General features: G+C 38.0%; 2 protein-coding genes across 2 annotated transcripts; one reads left to right on the top strand and one right to left on the bottom strand.

Moving 5' to 3' along the window:
* Positions 1 to 2,066: 2,066 nt before the first annotated feature.
* On the bottom strand, positions 2,067 to 5,926 carry lyrm1 (LYR motif containing 1). The gene is made up of 5 exons (XM_044101749.1): positions 5,870 to 5,926; positions 3,381 to 3,545; positions 2,725 to 2,785; positions 2,467 to 2,498; positions 2,067 to 2,391 (listed from the first exon to the last, which is right to left on the bottom strand). Exons 2-5 carry the CDS (start codon positions 3,537 to 3,539, stop codon positions 2,278 to 2,280), a joined length of 366 nt encoding a protein of 121 aa, XP_043957684.1. The 5' UTR covers positions 3,540 to 3,545; positions 5,870 to 5,926; the 3' UTR covers positions 2,067 to 2,277.
* Positions 5,927 to 7,489: 1,563 nt separating this feature from the next.
* dcun1d3 (defective in cullin neddylation 1 domain containing 3) lies at positions 7,490 to 16,656 on the top strand. Its single transcript, XM_044101747.1, has 5 exons — positions 7,490 to 7,920; positions 9,444 to 9,510; positions 11,802 to 11,846; positions 11,927 to 12,453; positions 13,240 to 16,656. The coding sequence occupies exons 4-5, from the start codon at positions 12,023 to 12,025 to the stop codon at positions 13,760 to 13,762; spliced, it is 954 nt and encodes a 317-aa protein (XP_043957682.1). The 5' UTR covers positions 7,490 to 7,920; positions 9,444 to 9,510; positions 11,802 to 11,846; positions 11,927 to 12,022; the 3' UTR covers positions 13,763 to 16,656.
* The last annotated feature ends 35 nt before the right edge of the window (positions 16,657 to 16,691 follow it).

The following is a 16,691-nucleotide window of genomic DNA, read 5'->3' as shown; positions in this document are numbered from 1 at the left end:
GGTCTGCTACTTTTAGATGTGTCTCTACTTCAACACACCCGACTGGTTCTCCGGAAGAACCCAGCTGGTTCTCCGGAAGAACCCGACTGGTTCTCCGGAAGAACCCGACTGGTTCTCCGGAAGAACCCGGCTGGTTGTTGGACCAGGGAGACTCTAAAACAGGGGTGTCAAACTCCAGTCCTCAAGGGCCGCTGTCCTGCAGTCTTTAGATGTGCCACAGGTAAAAAACACTGGAATGAAATGGCTTAATTACCTCCTTCTTGTGTAGCTAAGTTCTCCAGAGCCTTAATGACCTAATTATTTTTATTCAGGTGTGGTGTAGCAGAGACGCATCTAAAAGTTGCAGGACGGCGACTGGAGGACTGGAGTTTGAGCCCCGCGCTTTAGATCCTTAGTTCTGGTTCTTCTTATTCTGATTCCGGTGAAATGGCTCCCCCATGCGGCAGCTTGCAGCACAGCAGCAAATAAAACACCAAATGGATTCATATTTAACATATTTAACCATTATTGTGCCTTCATTCTGCATGATTCAAACTTTTAAAGTGTAATTTAGGAGAAAAGAGCAGAAAGTTTAAAGTAATAAACCAGAGATATGTTAAAGTTTTTACCTTCAATAAAGTCAAAATAAAACTCATTTACTGCTGGAAATGTTAAACAACGTTTTGAAGAAAAGCAACTTTCATTTCTGAGAAATGTTTACTTTGGAAAATATGTAGTTATATTTGAAGAATCACAACTTTATTTCTGTTTATATTAAATTAAAACATGACAGTAAAAAGATGGTGGATACACTTTCTTCAACAGGGTGTAGATATAAATATGAATTAAAAAAAACAAAAAAACATGCAGTTGCCCATGAAAAAGCTAGAAAAACCTGTAAGATGTGAGTTTATTAAAATATTTAAAACATTCTTAGTTTTTTATATATATATCTTTTCAGGTGAAGGTTTAAAGAGGCTCAGGCTGCAGAACATTTAGTGATGAAAAAGCAGCAGATGTTTCACCTTTACATCACTAGAGTTGCTAAAAGCAGCTGCTGCTTTTCCTCCTGTTTGATGCTGAAGGTTTGAGGTGAGCAGGTCTGTTGTTTCAGCAGCTTCTGGTTTATTGGATCAGGATGGGGAGCAGTTAAAACATCTGTCAGCTGCGTGGAAACAGAGTCACGGTGCAGCAGACGCATCACTTCCTGTTTGTGTTGAGGAACCGTGTCATATTCCTGACTGCTGGTGTTTCTCAAAGTTTTTCAGCTGCGATGCAGAGAGGCAGCAAGTTTTTATTTTAAGCAGAAGTTTGAAAACAAAAGTCACGGCCTAATAATATTAATATGAACAAACTACCATTTTGCATAAAATGCAACTTTTAACAGATTTTTCTCATTGATGTGTGAATTTCTAACAATTTTATCAGTTATTTTCATGTATGATTTATGTTCATGTGAATTCAAAGACATTAAAAACCATGAGCAGCTTAAAAAACATCTGGAATGTAAACAAATCAGCAGGCACTCCGCGTTACCTAGCAACCCCAGTAGAGTTCTGCCTGTTACCTAGCAACCCCAGTAGAGTTCTGCCTGTTTCCTAGCAACATCAGCAGAGTTCCAGCACATTTGGTCAGCTGGTTTTCCTGCTGTATTCGCTGTACAACGGCTGCTGGAAAAGACAGGAGTTTTGTTATTGACTCACCATCCAGAAACCATTTGCTGCATTCTGGTTGGCTGCGCAGGAGTCTCCACTTCTGCTTTTCAAAGACGTACAGTTGTATAATTGCGCACCTGTTTGCGTCCATTTTCAAAGTGTAAACGTTGAGTTGGGGGGGCGGGACCAGCAGCAGATTATTTGGAATTAAAGTGACAGAGCCCTAAAACAATTCATTCTGAAAGAAAATGTTATTATCTAAGAAGGATTTTCTACGAAAAGTGTAATTAAGATGTTTTGTTTAGGCCATAAACCAATCCTAACCCGTTCAGCTCAAATTAATCAGAAATGAATCACAGATTATTCAGAAATCTCATGCGAACCTCAAGTTGAAGAGTTCTGTGGTCTAAGATGTTGAAACTGTTCAACAGATTGAACATTCAGACACTTTATTAATTAAATTAGACATGATGATGAATAACACATGAAACAGTATTTGGACTTTCCCAACACTTTGACTGAAAAATAAAGTTTTTTCTCCTGAACGACGTCCGATCTCGGATCAGTACCAGCTTGCAGAAGCTCGGCCCCTGATGCAGACTCCGGCTTCCTCTGTGAGGTAACCATGGTAACCGGGGTGTCGTCAAGTGTCGTCGTGGGACTGCAGGTAGACGGGTTTGGCCTGCTTCCGGAGGCGCTGCTGAGCGCGCAGCCGCCTGCCCCGCTGCGTGGCCAGACCCAGAGGAGGCAGGTAGGTCTGTGGGCAGAACCGGGCCGTCAGGCCGCATTCCTGATGCATTCACAACACGGCCACTAGGGGGCGCTTACTCACCGCTCTGGGGTACGGATTCCTGTAATGCAGACCTGAACAGAAAGAGGCTGATTTTAACGTTTCATTATGAAATCAGGCCTGTCGCAATAAACCAGTAATCACATGAAGATGGATGATAAAAAAATTATTTTGTTTCCTGAGACTTTAGAATCCTTTTATTTTTTGTTTCTGTTGTTTTGTTTATTTTAGATGTTAAAAATGTCATAAAAACTTTTTTTTCTTTGTTTGAAATGAAGTCCTGACTGAATCCATCCTCACCTATTTCTATCCTGGCTTCACATTCCTCTATGCATCTCCGTATGGATTCTGGATCTGTGAGCTGAAAACAGCAAGAAAAGTTAGAAAGAAACGATGACTGGACAATAAATCTATAATATTATATGTAAGGACAGGCAGTGATCAATATCAATACTGAACACATCTGAGAGAATCTTCCATAATATCTCAGGTTGGTGGATTCAACTGACTCTCTTTGGTTGCCTAGCAACAATCTTCTGGTTTCCCCACTTTGCCTCATAACTGCTAAAAAATAAACATGTAGAGAAAACTGGATTAAACAGGAAACGACACGAAGCCAGTCTGGCAGTATTTGAATTATTTAAAACCAAAAACTAATCAATAATTATCAACATCGGCTGAATGATATCAAATGTTTATTTCATGATTCGTTTTTCAACCAGATCATCCAGCTTGAAGCAAAGTAACCACAGTTAACTAAAACTAAAACTAATTCTTTTAGTCCACAAAACGTTTGGAGAAAACACCAGAGGTTTTAGTAAAATGGTGCTAAAACTAAACAATATTTAACAAATAATAACTCATGAAAACTAGCAAACATATTCCAAAGACTAATTAAAACTAAGTGAATTAAACAAAATATAAATATAACATAAAACCAGCAGCTGCTGTTCCACCTGCTGGTTCTGCCTGAACAGAGACCGGGCCTCCTGCTCCATGAACCGCCTCTCCGCCTCCGAGTCGCTCACGGCGCCGGTCTGGGCCTGCCAGGCCCGGGCGATCCGAAACACCCGCATGTAGAGCGATAACACGGTAGAGCGAGTGGACAACGCCATCCTGGCCTGAGGAAAGCAGCCAGGAAGTCATCAGAACCGCCTTAAACACGCGGACCTGCTGCGACGAACACAGCATGTAGATTTTATTAAAAATATCTGTTTACATAGTTTGTTTTAGCTGCCACCAAATCGAGACTCTTTGGTTCCAGACAGATAATCTGGGAAAAGATCGGTGTCCTCTGTCTTCTCCTAGTGCTAATTAGAAACAACCAATCAGGGCCAGGAGGCGGGTCTTAGTGCTGTCAATTATCCCCTGCTCCCTATAATACAATGAATGCTAAGTCTAATTAGCTTAGCCACCAGTGATGGCAGGTAAACAGTTTTTCTGTATGTTAAGTAATTTCTCCACCATTAGCACATTTAGCAGTGAGTTCACAAGGATGATTGGCAGCACTAAGACCCGCCTCCTTATGGCTCTCATTGGTTGTTTTTGGTGCATTTCTTCAGACTGCTATAGTGGAGGAGATTGAAGTTTTCACAGATTGTCTGTGTCCTAACAGTTTAAACAAATATGTAAAAAACATGTTTTATAAAAGTTTCCTACTACAGCTTTAACTGATGGTTTAATTCAGTTATTTATATATTTCTTTACCTTTATACTGGAAAGTTAGACATCTGCTAGATTTCAAAAACAAGATATCAAAAAACTGTCTCACTCCACGTAATAGAAAATACCTTAAACATGTCTAATGTTGGATCAAAAATGTAAAACCTGACAGCTTTTCATTTGTTTAGCTGTTCATTATTTAACACGTTTGTCTCTGCAGGGCAAGTTTAAATATAAATGTGACAGAAAACAAACATTTAAATGCAGCATTGTGTAAAATGATTTGACCCTTACAAACACCTTTGATCAAACAATGTTTAATAAGAAACTATGAAACTACAATAAACCTGAAATACGTTTTTCAAGCACTGATGTTATTTCTTAAAGGGAAAAAACAACAACTAGCTTCTACTTGAACGAGGTAATTTCCTTATATAAATTATGAATTACTGTGTGGAATAAAATATTTACTTACAGTATGTTTGCTGTTATTAGAAGTTTATTTAATATTAATCTTACATGTTTAATCAGTTTATTATATTTTACTCAGGCTCACAGAGTCATTGTTTCTCTTCTGGCCTTCACAAGTTTGCTCCAGTGCGATAAGTAAATAACTATCAAACCTCCGGAGTGACAGACCAGACCCAACGGCTGAGTGATTATTATTAAGCACAGAATATTCTGCCTGAAACTGGTTTTTAACTAAAGGTTGCATTTTTCTCACTATGTGTATTAATCTGATAAGTTTTTTTTTTAGAATATCAGCGATGACACCCTGTCTGTGTGCAAAGGGCATTAAACAGTAAATATATAGAGAAGTGATTCCTTTGTCAAGTCAGATCTCAGATCTCTCTTTTGGGTTCTCCGTCTGTACAGATGAAATAAAGCTGTTTTGTTCTATTTTTAACAAGGTTTGGACTTTGTTAATTTCTCGCACTCGACACATGTAATTAACTAATTTTGTTCTGATTAGTGTCTGTAGAATCTTGAAGTTCTTTAAAGAGAAATTGTCTGACAACAAAAGTTAGAATAAAAGATTTTATAATGTAATATTTGCAAAAATAGTTGGCATTTGTGGAATTTTATTAACTTTACAAATGAATTTTAAACTGAAAAAATCAGTCAAGTATTTTCCCTCTGAATAGATTTGGTGATTTTCCTTTTCTGTAATGGAGAAAATAATGACCAATCCTGAGCATCCTCTTCATCAGACTACTTTACAACAAAAGTCTTCAGTCAGAAGCTTTGTCAGAGCTGCTGTAACACAGACCTCTACAGGAGATCCTTGTAGCTCACCGCAATCACCATCTACAACAATTCTGTGAAGAACCTTGAATAATACGAGTTACAAAATGTAATTTTCTTGTGATATAAATAAAGTATTTTTGAACGGAATATGAATAATAGTTGATATTTTCATTGCTACTTGACTTGGTTGGTGTTTATAACTCAGTTACAGCTACTGCAGGAAATCTAGTCGACATAAAATGATTTGTTCATCACTTATTAAAGATTAAATTTTAAACTGTTGAGTAACCGCTGAATATCTCCTCGGAGGGTTATAAAACACCCTAAAATAATCCCGTTGCAAATCTGGATCCTGTTCGCTTCACCGGAATGAACCAATTCAGCCGAACTTCGCTCCTAAACATAAATTTTAGAAAGATAACAGCGTCTCAAATAACAGACCTGAGCTAAGACGCCAACAGCGATGTGAAATAGTCTTAGTTTATTTTTAAATTACATAATTTATTCTTATTTAAAGCGTAAAATGCGACCTTACCTGTTGTTTCTAAAGAGGTGACATAGTCGCTGGCTGATGACGTAGTCTTAAAGCAACAGTGCTCGTGAATTCGCATTTTGTCACTAAAAAGTTCATTTATTTCAGTAACTCCATCCCTGAGTGAAACTATAGATTAATTCCACACATACAGATGTTTTCAGGCCTTTATTTCTACCAATTATGATGAAAACAAAACATTTAATATTAGGATATTACAACAGATAGGGGAAAAATAGACCACAATATGAGCCTAATAAGGACTGAAATTGAAGATTTCAGATTATACAAATGCGTAGGTATTCTGATATGAGATATTGACAAACTTCTCTAAGCTGAGGCTTAAATTGAGATTCTTTTACTGAAACAAAAAGTGTTTCTTACTCCAAATCAAAACACACCAGATTACTTCATTCATTCTCCATCTAATGGATTATGGAGGTCTCCATAATCCATAAAACTTCAACAATCACAAGTTTTTGTGTTTTATGATTAATTGTAACTATTGAGATCACATTAGCGCCAAATATATTGAAGTAGCATGTCCATCTCTTAACTTTGGAAAAGAAGTTTTAATCTCAATGAGTATTTCCAATAAAATATACATATAAATAGTAAAAAGTAAATAGTTGTTATTTTCAAAAGGTACACTTAACCTACCTCATAAAATGGCAGATTGTAATTTATTGTGCATTATTGCAATTAAATAAGAAGTGTATGTACATCAGTTCAGTTCAAAAATACTTTATTAATAGCAAAGGGTATATTTAGTGTCATAATTTCTGGGGTGCTGTTTGTAAAGTTACATATTGAAATACTAGCAGCAACAATTTGGTTAATTTAGCCCGTCTTAAAGAAAAAGGTGTGGGTGTTTATTTTTTAAAGTCATATATTACTCCTACATTTATGAATCTCAGAGTTCCAAAATAAATATTTAATTAACAAAGTAAATATTTAGGTAAACTAAATATCAATTAAATACTCTAGGAACTGATTACTTAGAACACAACTAAATGTTTAAGTCTAAGCTAAATATTTAGTTTGTAGACTAAATTCTTAAATCCAAATTAAAAATGTATTTTTCTTACAAAATATCTATTTTCTAAACCTAACATATAAATATGCTAAATATTTATGTCACAAACTAAATTTTTAGCTTTCAAATTAAATATTTAGTTAATAAATTAAATATTTAGTGACCAAATTGAAGATAGATATTTAGTTTTAAATTAAATATTTAGTTCTCAAATAAATCTCTATTAAATATTTATTTCCATACTAAATAATTAGATTAGACCCAAATATTTAGCTTGCTAAAGAGGAAGCTTACCAAAGTCAGATGGTTATTCAATAATAATCAGTGTATACATCTGCACAATACTTTGCCCTTTTTGCATTCTGCACTTAAAAATGAGCCAAAGTATGGAAAAACTAAAGCTACTACAACGGCAAATATAAAATAAACTTAAAGACTAAACAATATTTAATAAAATCTAGCAAAACACTCTACAAAACCAATTAAAACTAACTGAATTAAACAAACAAAAAGTCACAACTAAACTAAACTCAACGATAATGAAAAACCTCTAACTATTATAACCCAGGAAGGTGCCAGAGAGAACCGGGCCCCAGATTCTGGGGGCTCGGCCCTGTTCGGATGGAGATCAGCTGTTGGCTGCTGGGAGGCAGGAAGTGATGCAGGAAAATGTCTCTAATGTAGCTGCGCTCAATGACTAGAAGGGGAAGCACAAAGAAATAGGCAGCGTTACTCCGAGTTTCTCTTTTCTCACACTGAACTCGACTCTAAATGGACTCGAAGACAAACTCCGACTCTCGGCGTTTTCGCGTATTTTTTCCCTAAAACAGAAAAACAACCAACTTTGGTGTTAAAGTTTTCTTTCGCCTGCTGTCCCCGCTAGTTAGCTAGCTCTCTACGAGTTTTTGCTCCACTTCGGGGTTCCGACCAACTTATTTAACTTCTTTGTTTCTTTTTTTAATCATCTTTTTCGGAATGATGTACATTGAAAACACTCAACACGTAATTTTCCGGGAAGGTGAGTCTTTTTCTGTCGGATCTTTGCAGTGCTGTGAGCCGCTAAGGAGCTAGCTTAGCCGCAGCTAAGCTGTAGCTGCGGCGCAGCCTGGGCCAGGCTCTTCAGATGGAGATGTTTAAATGTCCTCCTGACCAATCATGGATTATTGATCAGCAGCTCCTCGGCGGGTAATAACTAATTTAGCTCGTAACAGCTTAGAGTGTCGCCTTTACATCGGATTAAAAGCGCTGTTTACATCTCAGTTGGGGCTGTTTTTGCTGTTAGAATCACTCGGTTTTGCTCGGCTTTTTCCTTTTTAAAGCAATCTTAACTTCCTAAAACGACGTAAAAGATGATTTCTGATCAAAGTGAGCCGCTGACAGCAGTATTGCAGATGTTAAATGTTGACATTGAAACTGTGCTTTGACTCGGACAGATTTCAGACCAGCTAATCCGGTTAAACTGATGTCTGGATGAGTTACATGGTGCTGGTTTGTTGTGGATAAAAGTAGGCCTCCAGACGTTCAGGCTGGCCAGTTTAGGACTGAGGCAGACGTGTCTCGACATGTCCGGTGCATTGATCACTGCAGATTATCCTGGATACCTTTAAATGTATCTGCATTGGCGTTTCTAGAAGGGGGCCAACGGGAGGCCAGCGCTCCTCTATGAGGAGAAATTATTAAATTCATTTCTTATGACATTTGTAAACATTTCTAATTTACTTTTTGTCTCAGTTAAATTTTTTACGGTCTGAGTTTTACTTTAACAATGGAAAAAAACGAAGGTGTTGCACATTTTCAGCTGTATTGAGACAGAATGACAGTTTTCACCTGCTAGATCAGAGCTCACACTAGTGACTCTGTCTCATTTAATATTAAGTGATGAAATGCTATCCTTTGATTTATTTTGTTCTGGGCTCCATGGCTGTAATGGCTGAGCTATATACCTTTAAAAATAAGGTCTTGTTTTTCAGATCAAATCTGATTTGTTTAATTTTTCTCATTTTCTTCTCAAGAAAATACTAATAACAACAAATATTTATTTCAATCATTCCTTCTGGGAGTTCACATAAATTCAAAGTCCAACTAGATTCAAACTGTAAAACTAGATGGTTGTCCTAAACTATGGAAGCCCATTGGGGGAAAAAAGTATTTTTAAAAACTGCAAATTTGATTGAGTTATTAGATCGGTTCCTGGGCCCCCTGACAACTTGGTGTCAGACCGCCTCTGTGCATCAGGAATGGACCAAACCACTGGACCAATCCAAAACAGACTAGAGCTGAGCTTTAACAGCAGCTTGATGTGTAATTAATAGCATGTGTTTGAGCTGTGAAATGTGTACGATGTTAGGAAGGAAACCTCAAACTTGAGACATAGAAAATTGCTCAAAGCCACACAGTAAGTCAGATTTAAACCAGTGGTGATGTTTTTTTGGAGAGGTTTAGGGTTGAACTGTGGCTAAATGAGGGAAATATTCCCTGCAGGTTTGGGAATGATGAGGTGTCCCGTTCTGCTTATGACGACAAGATAATGTGTCTTTGCAGCGTTGCTGATGTCAAGGTCACAATGATGGAGCAGATTTGAAAGACGATGCCCTCTGAAAGACTTTATGTAAGTATCATCATCGTCATCATCTTCGTCTCATTCAGCTGAAACACACCGGCTATGATTACAGCCTGACGGTTCCCTAAAAGATACAAGTAATAAAAGCTTATCATCAGTTTTACATTATATGAACCCCCTTCTGTTACTTTATGTTAAAACAACGTCCAGCTTTCTGACGTTAACTGAAAAGAAAACTGTCTTCTTGTTCTTTAATCCGGGAATAAATTCAGATTTTCAGCCTCAAACTTCACATCTTTTTTTCAATTAATAAGTAAACAAACTGATTGCTGTTATCAATTATTTTAGTAATAAAGGAATCTATTAATTATTATGATAATTAATCAAGTAAAATTTTGGTAAATATGGCTGAGCTGGCAGTAATATCAAATATGAATATTTTTTATTAATGTTTATATCTGTGCATCTCTAAAAAATACATTTCTTTATCTTATAAAATTAACCTATAACATTTATAGCTTATTTTTAAGTACAAAAATCTGAAATTATATCCAATTTAATAATAAAAATAATAAAGCAGCGGACTCACAAAAACACTAGTTTTTAATGTATTTATTGTCAGTTAATCTAATGAGCTAAGATGGAAAAAATGTGTTTCTGCAGGCACAAATACTGTTCTAGAACAAAACATTGGATTTAAATCTGGCTTCTTCAGGACAAAAGACACTTAACCAAGAGTCATTTATATAAGCCACAGTGACTGCATTAAATCATGTTTTCACATTTTCTGATATTTTTTGATGCTCTCATGGAGAAAAGGGTAAAAATAGCATTTCTGATAATACTGTCAGTTTGTTTTTAATTTAACATAAAGGGGCAGCATTAGGTGTTTTCCAGGTACAAAGTGCCAAATTATGACATAGTCAAGTAACTGTTACCTTCAGTTGTTATAAGAATCTTTTATATATAAAATATGACTTAAAAAATTTGACTTTCTGATTTAACACCTTGAAATTGGGCCTCCGTCTCTTTAAAATCTCCTGCTCTTTCTGAAGCTCCGCCTCCAGGAAGTTGTCCCAACATGGCTCCTCTATTAACCCTTTAATGTTTTTACCAGCAGCTCCTATGAGCTCAGCAGATGTTTGCTAATTGCTTCTGGCTAGTCTGGAGGAGCTGAGAGGGGGAGGAGCTGCACCTTGAAGGCGGGGCTAAGTCCATCCAGGCGTTTTAACAACTTGAATGGTTGCTATGGAGATTAGAGGATTTCTTAAACATTGAGGCTCCAGGCCAGTTTTTGAATTGGGAAAAATATGAAAACATGATAAAAGATCAAAAAAGTAGATTTTTTTTAAAAATTGATACTGACCCTTTAATATAAATTTATTGAGGCAATAAAGTTCTGATCATAAGAAGTTAATGATAAACAATAAATTCTGACCCCTACCCTTCATCCAATCTGACCGAAGTGGAAGGTTTGTGGTTTTAGTTCAGTAAAATATAAAATGTTTTGGTTGCAAAAGTATTCTGGATGAACTTTTGCAACCAAAGTTGAGCAATCTTGATGTTTCATTGGTGCGTTGCAGAATGTTTCCCAGGAACGGCTCTGAATCACGGATTAGGTCCAACCAGCGGAACCACATGATTAATCCAGCCTTGATGCAAACCCACATCTAAACCCAGGAAACTCCCAGCATCATGTTGCAACTTTAGTGATTAAAATCCGTTTTATGAGTCCAGGTTTTATCTGCGTTTGTCTGGAGCGCGGCCAGAACCAGCCGAGAAAATCCTGAATCATCTGTTCGGTGAACGAGCCGAAACGCTGACAGCTCCAGGAAGCTCGACGAACTTAAACAGAAACAGTCTGTGGGTGAAAAACACTCCAAAACGTGGGAACATTGTGACTTAACCCCATAATAATCCCACAAATAGGATTATTTACGTTTTATTGTCTGTTCACCCAAAGCCATCGTGTTCTGATCTGACGCATAAATCTGGAATCCACCTATAAAAATCCTCATCGTTTATTGCGGCTGATTGTTTTCTGGGTAAAGAAATCAGAAACTGCTGGTAGTGCGAGAATCAGACGCCTAATCCTAACATTTCTGGGTTTATTCCAGAGAAATTAGAATAAATATCAGACATTGATCACATGTTTATTGTGATACATATTATTATATATTTATTGTCCAAACTTGCATCCAGCCAGAGAGATTCAAAAAATACTTTATTGATCACAAAGAGAAATTAAATAATAGGACCTATAAAAGGGTTAGAATGGCCTAGTCCAAGTCCAGACCTAAATTCAGTGAAGTTGATGTTTTTCTCCTTTTCTCTTTCAGGGTTTTTAGGTTGGACAGTTGAAGCTTTTGGCAGATCTGGGAAAGGTAGTTCTGTTGTGTTTTACTCTGATTGAATAAAGAGATTGACTGCAGAGATTCCCAGCATGCACCTGTTTGTCTCTCAGGCCTGAGGGTATGTTGAGGCACCTCGTCCGGCTAGAGAAGAGGTGTCTGGGCGGTTCGGACGGGGACTGACGTCGAGGAGGACAGAGACGAGAGAAATGGGCCAGTGTGTCACCAAGTGTAAGAACCCGACGTCGTCTCTGGGCAGCAAGAGCGGAGACAAGGACAACACGTCCAAGTCCCACAAGCGGGTCGACAGCGCCAGCGGCGGCGTGCACAAAGACGACTGCAGTGCCCCCTCTGGCAAATCCACCAGCGAGCTGCTGAATGGCACCAAGGCCTTAGAGGTTACCATGGAGACGCCCGTCATCTCCTCTGCCATGAGGGAGCCGTGCAGGGAGGACGGCGACGGGCTGTCCATGGCGCGCATCGGCGAGCTGTTCGCGTGCTACAAGGACGAGCTGGAGGACGCCATCTTGGAGGAGGGCATGGAGCGGTTCTGCAACGACCTCTGCGTCGACCCGGCCGAGTTCCGGGTTCTGGTTCTGGCCTGGAAGTTTCAGGCAGCCACCATGTGCAAGTTTACACGGTACGGCGCCGAGGTCGTTTTAGCAGGTTTCCCTGGGTTTCATCAGCCTGGCGGGCAGCCAGGCTTTAATTACACCCCGCCAGGCTTTAATTACACCCCGCCAGGCTTTAATTACACCCCGCCAGGCTGAGCTCTGCTGGTTTGGTCATCTTATGTTTGTGTTAAGCCATTTGTTGAAAATGTCTTCCAATAACTTGGTGGTATTTTTAAATTTCCTGTTAATTTTAAACATTTTTAAACTTTAAAACACGCGGCGCCTCCACCGGGGGGGGGGCCTCCACCGGGCGGTAAAACCCTGAACCGTTAACTAAAAATAACAGAACTATTATTTTAACTATTTGAAAGTGACATCAGCTCACAGACACTAAAGTTTATTAGTTAACTAAAACTAATGAAAACTGAGAAAACATTTTCTTTAACTGAAATAAATAAAAACTGTAAAGAATGTGAAAAATTGTAACTGATTCTGAGTTTGTTGTACTTTTATAAAATAAACATCCTGAAATTATAGATATGATATCCTCTGTTTTGGGGAAAATAAATCTATTGTTAGGTTTTCAAACTGACGGGAAATTGAGTTTTTAACTTTTTTTCTATTCAAGGATTTATTAAAACCCAGAACTGTAACTGATTCTGATTCTAACTTTAATACGACTTCACCCTGGTAAAGTCTTAAGGTCAAAGGTGATGTTGGCTGTAATATTTTGTGGAACGTTTTTCCTTCCTGGTGTTTCTCAGCTGAACGTTGCAGACGGTTTGATCCTCTGTCTGGTTTCTCCCCATCAGGAAGGAGTTTGTGGAGGGCTGTAAGGCCATCGGGGCGGACAGCATCGAGGGCATCTGCTCCCGCTTCCCCTTCCTGCTGCTGGAGGCGCAGGGCGAGGAGAGCTTCAAGGACCTGTACCGCTTCACCTTCCAGTTCGGCCTGGATGCCGACGAGGGCCAGCGCTCGCTGCAGCGCGACATCGCCATCGCCCTGTGGCGCCTCGTCTTCACGCAGGACATGCCGCCCGTCCTGGAGCGCTGGCTGGACTTCCTGGCCGAGAACCCGTCGGGCGTGCGCGGCATCTCCAGAGACACGTGGAACATGTTCCTGAACTTCACGCAGGCCATCGGGTCGGACCTGAGCAACTACAGCGAGGACGAGGCCTGGCCCAGCCTCTTCGACACCTTCGTGGAGTGGGAGCTGGAGCGCCGGAAACGAGAGGAGGAGGCGGCGCTGACGAAGGACGAGGAGACAGACTGTCCCGCCTCAGACGGGCTGGACGCCGAGGGGGGCCGTGGCGCACAGACGTGGGGGGGCCACTGACCTCCAAACGCCAGATATTTCTATCAGAGGGAAGAAAATGATCTATAAGTGAAGCAGACTTCTGGGAATTATTAGTATTACCATTTCAGCTTTCGGTTTCGCTCCTGTTCGGTTCCTGCACTGCAAAAACACAAAATGTCACCCGTTGATTTTGGTTGAGTTTCTACTGCAAATGTCTGAGTAAAACTAACTTATAGCTGCCTTTGTAGCTCAATATAATTTATTAATATTAATGAAAATGTACCTGTTCCATTGGCAGATAATTTCACTGTTGAGAAAACATTTTCCCCATTTGAGTGAAATAAGAGAAATAATCTTCTCATCAGTTTTAAAACGAGTTCATGTCCTGCTGAAATTTTACTGAAGTCAGTTTTGTCTTTTCCTAAGTAGGGCTGAAACGATTAATCGTGATAAATTATTTGATTATTGTAATAATTGATCACAATTAACCTGATTAATTGAAGTTAGTTTTCTTATTTTTTACTCTGTATTTTTGTACAATTTCTACCAGACAAAAAGAAAGTGGCAAATATTTTAGTAAGCTTGAACTAAGAGAAACTCTGTAGCTTGTTTTAAGTCAGTTGTTTCTTAATATTAATAAAAAAGTGTTGGTTTCACTGACAGATGATTTCACTCATAGGAAGACATTTTGAAATGATCCAGTACCTTTTCATTGACATTAATGATTTTTTTACTGAAGACAAGCTCATATCTTTCTGAAATTTTACTTAAATCAGTTTTGTTTTATTTGAAATGTTGCTGAAATGATCAATCATGATTAATCGATTATTGTAGTAATCGATTAATCATGATTAATCAAATTAATCAGTCGTTTTTGTTTTCTTTCTTACCAAATATTTTGTTTGGTTTCCAGTATCTTGGTACAGCTGAAATGGGACAAAACTGACGTAAAAATAACTTTCCATGAAGATATGAGAGCTTGTCTTCAATCAATCAATCAATCATATAGATGGAAAAATTGGCAGATTATTTCACTTTTTCCCATGTTGTAAATGAAATAATCCATTGTTATCAGTGAATCATTTACTGAAAACCAGCTGCTTTATCTCTGTAAGCTCCAGTAGAAACCAGACCGACATTAACTGGTGACTTTGTTTGTTTGCGGTGAGCTCCAGTTTTCTCCTCTTCAAAGGGCTCTGAGGACGGTTCTTTTAAGCACTTCTTCTATTTAACTTATTGTTTTGTAGTCAGTAAACAGGCTCCAGATTGGCGCTGCAGTGTCTGAAGGGTTGATCGGTTCTGGATTTATTTCTGGCATTTCGACGCAGAAGCATCACTTAGATTTGTTTTTCTCTCCCACTTTCTTCAAATATAACTCAATTGGCATTTGTGCAGCGTTTGTGCCGCTATGATTTTAAAGACATTAATAAATGAGGAGGTCAGAGGTCAATCGGCCCCAACATTTACAAAATCAAACAGACTTTGTGTGCAGGGAATAGTTTATCAACTTAATTTATACCAATTATTTTTGGATTTGTTTTTGGTCACATTGGAAAACTTTTTATTAAATTATAACAAACATTTTTGCTGCACACAGTATTTGTATTTTGTTTGGTTTCCTTGATGTGAACCAGCTGGTTGACCTTTCATGACCTCTGGAAACATTTATTAAAATCTTTAAACACTGTAAAAACACTAAATCTTACCAAGTAGTTTTTTTCTCTAGTTTCTGGTGCAAATTTCTTTATGCTGTAAAAAAAAACAACTTTTGAGCTTGTTTTACATTAATAATGCCTTGATGTTGCTGAAATGTTGAAGATTATTTAACTTAAAAGACATTTTGAAATAACCTGCCAGTCGAACCAGAACCTTTTCATCAATATTGAGGAATTATCTTTAACCAAACCTTTACATTTTGCTGAAATGTTTGTTAGAAGTTAGTTTTGTCTTGTTTTAAATGCAGTAAGATATTTGCTCTAGAAACTAAACCTAAAATGCTTGGTGAGATTTTGTTTTTGCAGTGCAACGTTTGTAGCTGAAGCAATAAAACGACAGATGGTGTTATATTCCTTTAGTCAAAAACTAAACCTGTTTGTTAAAAATAGACACATTTTCAGGTTTAACTGCAGAAATGAAATCTTTCCTCTGATTCTTGGTCTAGTTTCTAGTACAAATATTATTACAGTTGAAATGAGACAAATGAGAGGCAGATTATTCTACTTTTAACGAGACATTTTCTCAGGTTACGGGTGAAATAACGTAGCAGTGGAACTAGAACCTTTTCATCAATATTAAGGAATTATTGACTTAAATCAAGCTCCTATAAATAGCTGAAAAGTTAGTTGTTAATTAGTTTTGTCTCATTTCAGGTGTATTAATATATTTGCCAGAAACTAGAACAAAGATGATTTGGTAATATTTTGTTTTTGCAGTGAAATAACAAAAATGTTTGCAGCTCAAATGTTTAATTTGAAGATGGGAGGGGAGGATTAATTTTTATCGAGGTCGTTTCCATGGTACCAGCCTCGTCCTGTTTTTATTTTTTCTCCTGACGTTGATCTCCGCCATCTTTCTGCAGGAACTAAAAGCTAGGATTTGTGAGTAATTTATGCAGAAGCTCAGGCAGGAGTTTCCAAAGTAAAAGATAAATAAAAATGAATAATGCGAATACTAATGCTGCTGGCGCTGGCTGCTCAGACCAACGGCCCGCTGATTGCTGTACTTGAATGCTTTGCACAGATCGATGCTAACCACATGATTACTGTTCAGACTGAATTAGACCTGCTGGGTGGTGAAGAGGATGTGACGTCATAGAGGTGGTGGCCACTTCCTGATCTGTTTGGTTTACATCTAATATGGTTTTTTTTCAAGCCCACTTTTTTTATAAGAAATGTACTGATTTATAATAAATAAAAACAGTGTTGAATTTTTGACCTTAAAGGCCTGAGTGAGTTTATGGATGGATGGA

This window comes from Gambusia affinis, linkage group LG20 (assembly GCF_019740435.1).
Source record: "Gambusia affinis linkage group LG20, SWU_Gaff_1.0, whole genome shotgun sequence".
In the NCBI taxonomy this organism is placed as follows: Eukaryota; Metazoa; Chordata; class Actinopteri; order Cyprinodontiformes; family Poeciliidae; genus Gambusia; species Gambusia affinis.
The sequence above is the reverse complement of the archived record's forward strand: the minus strand, read 5'-3'. Positions and strand labels throughout refer to the sequence as shown.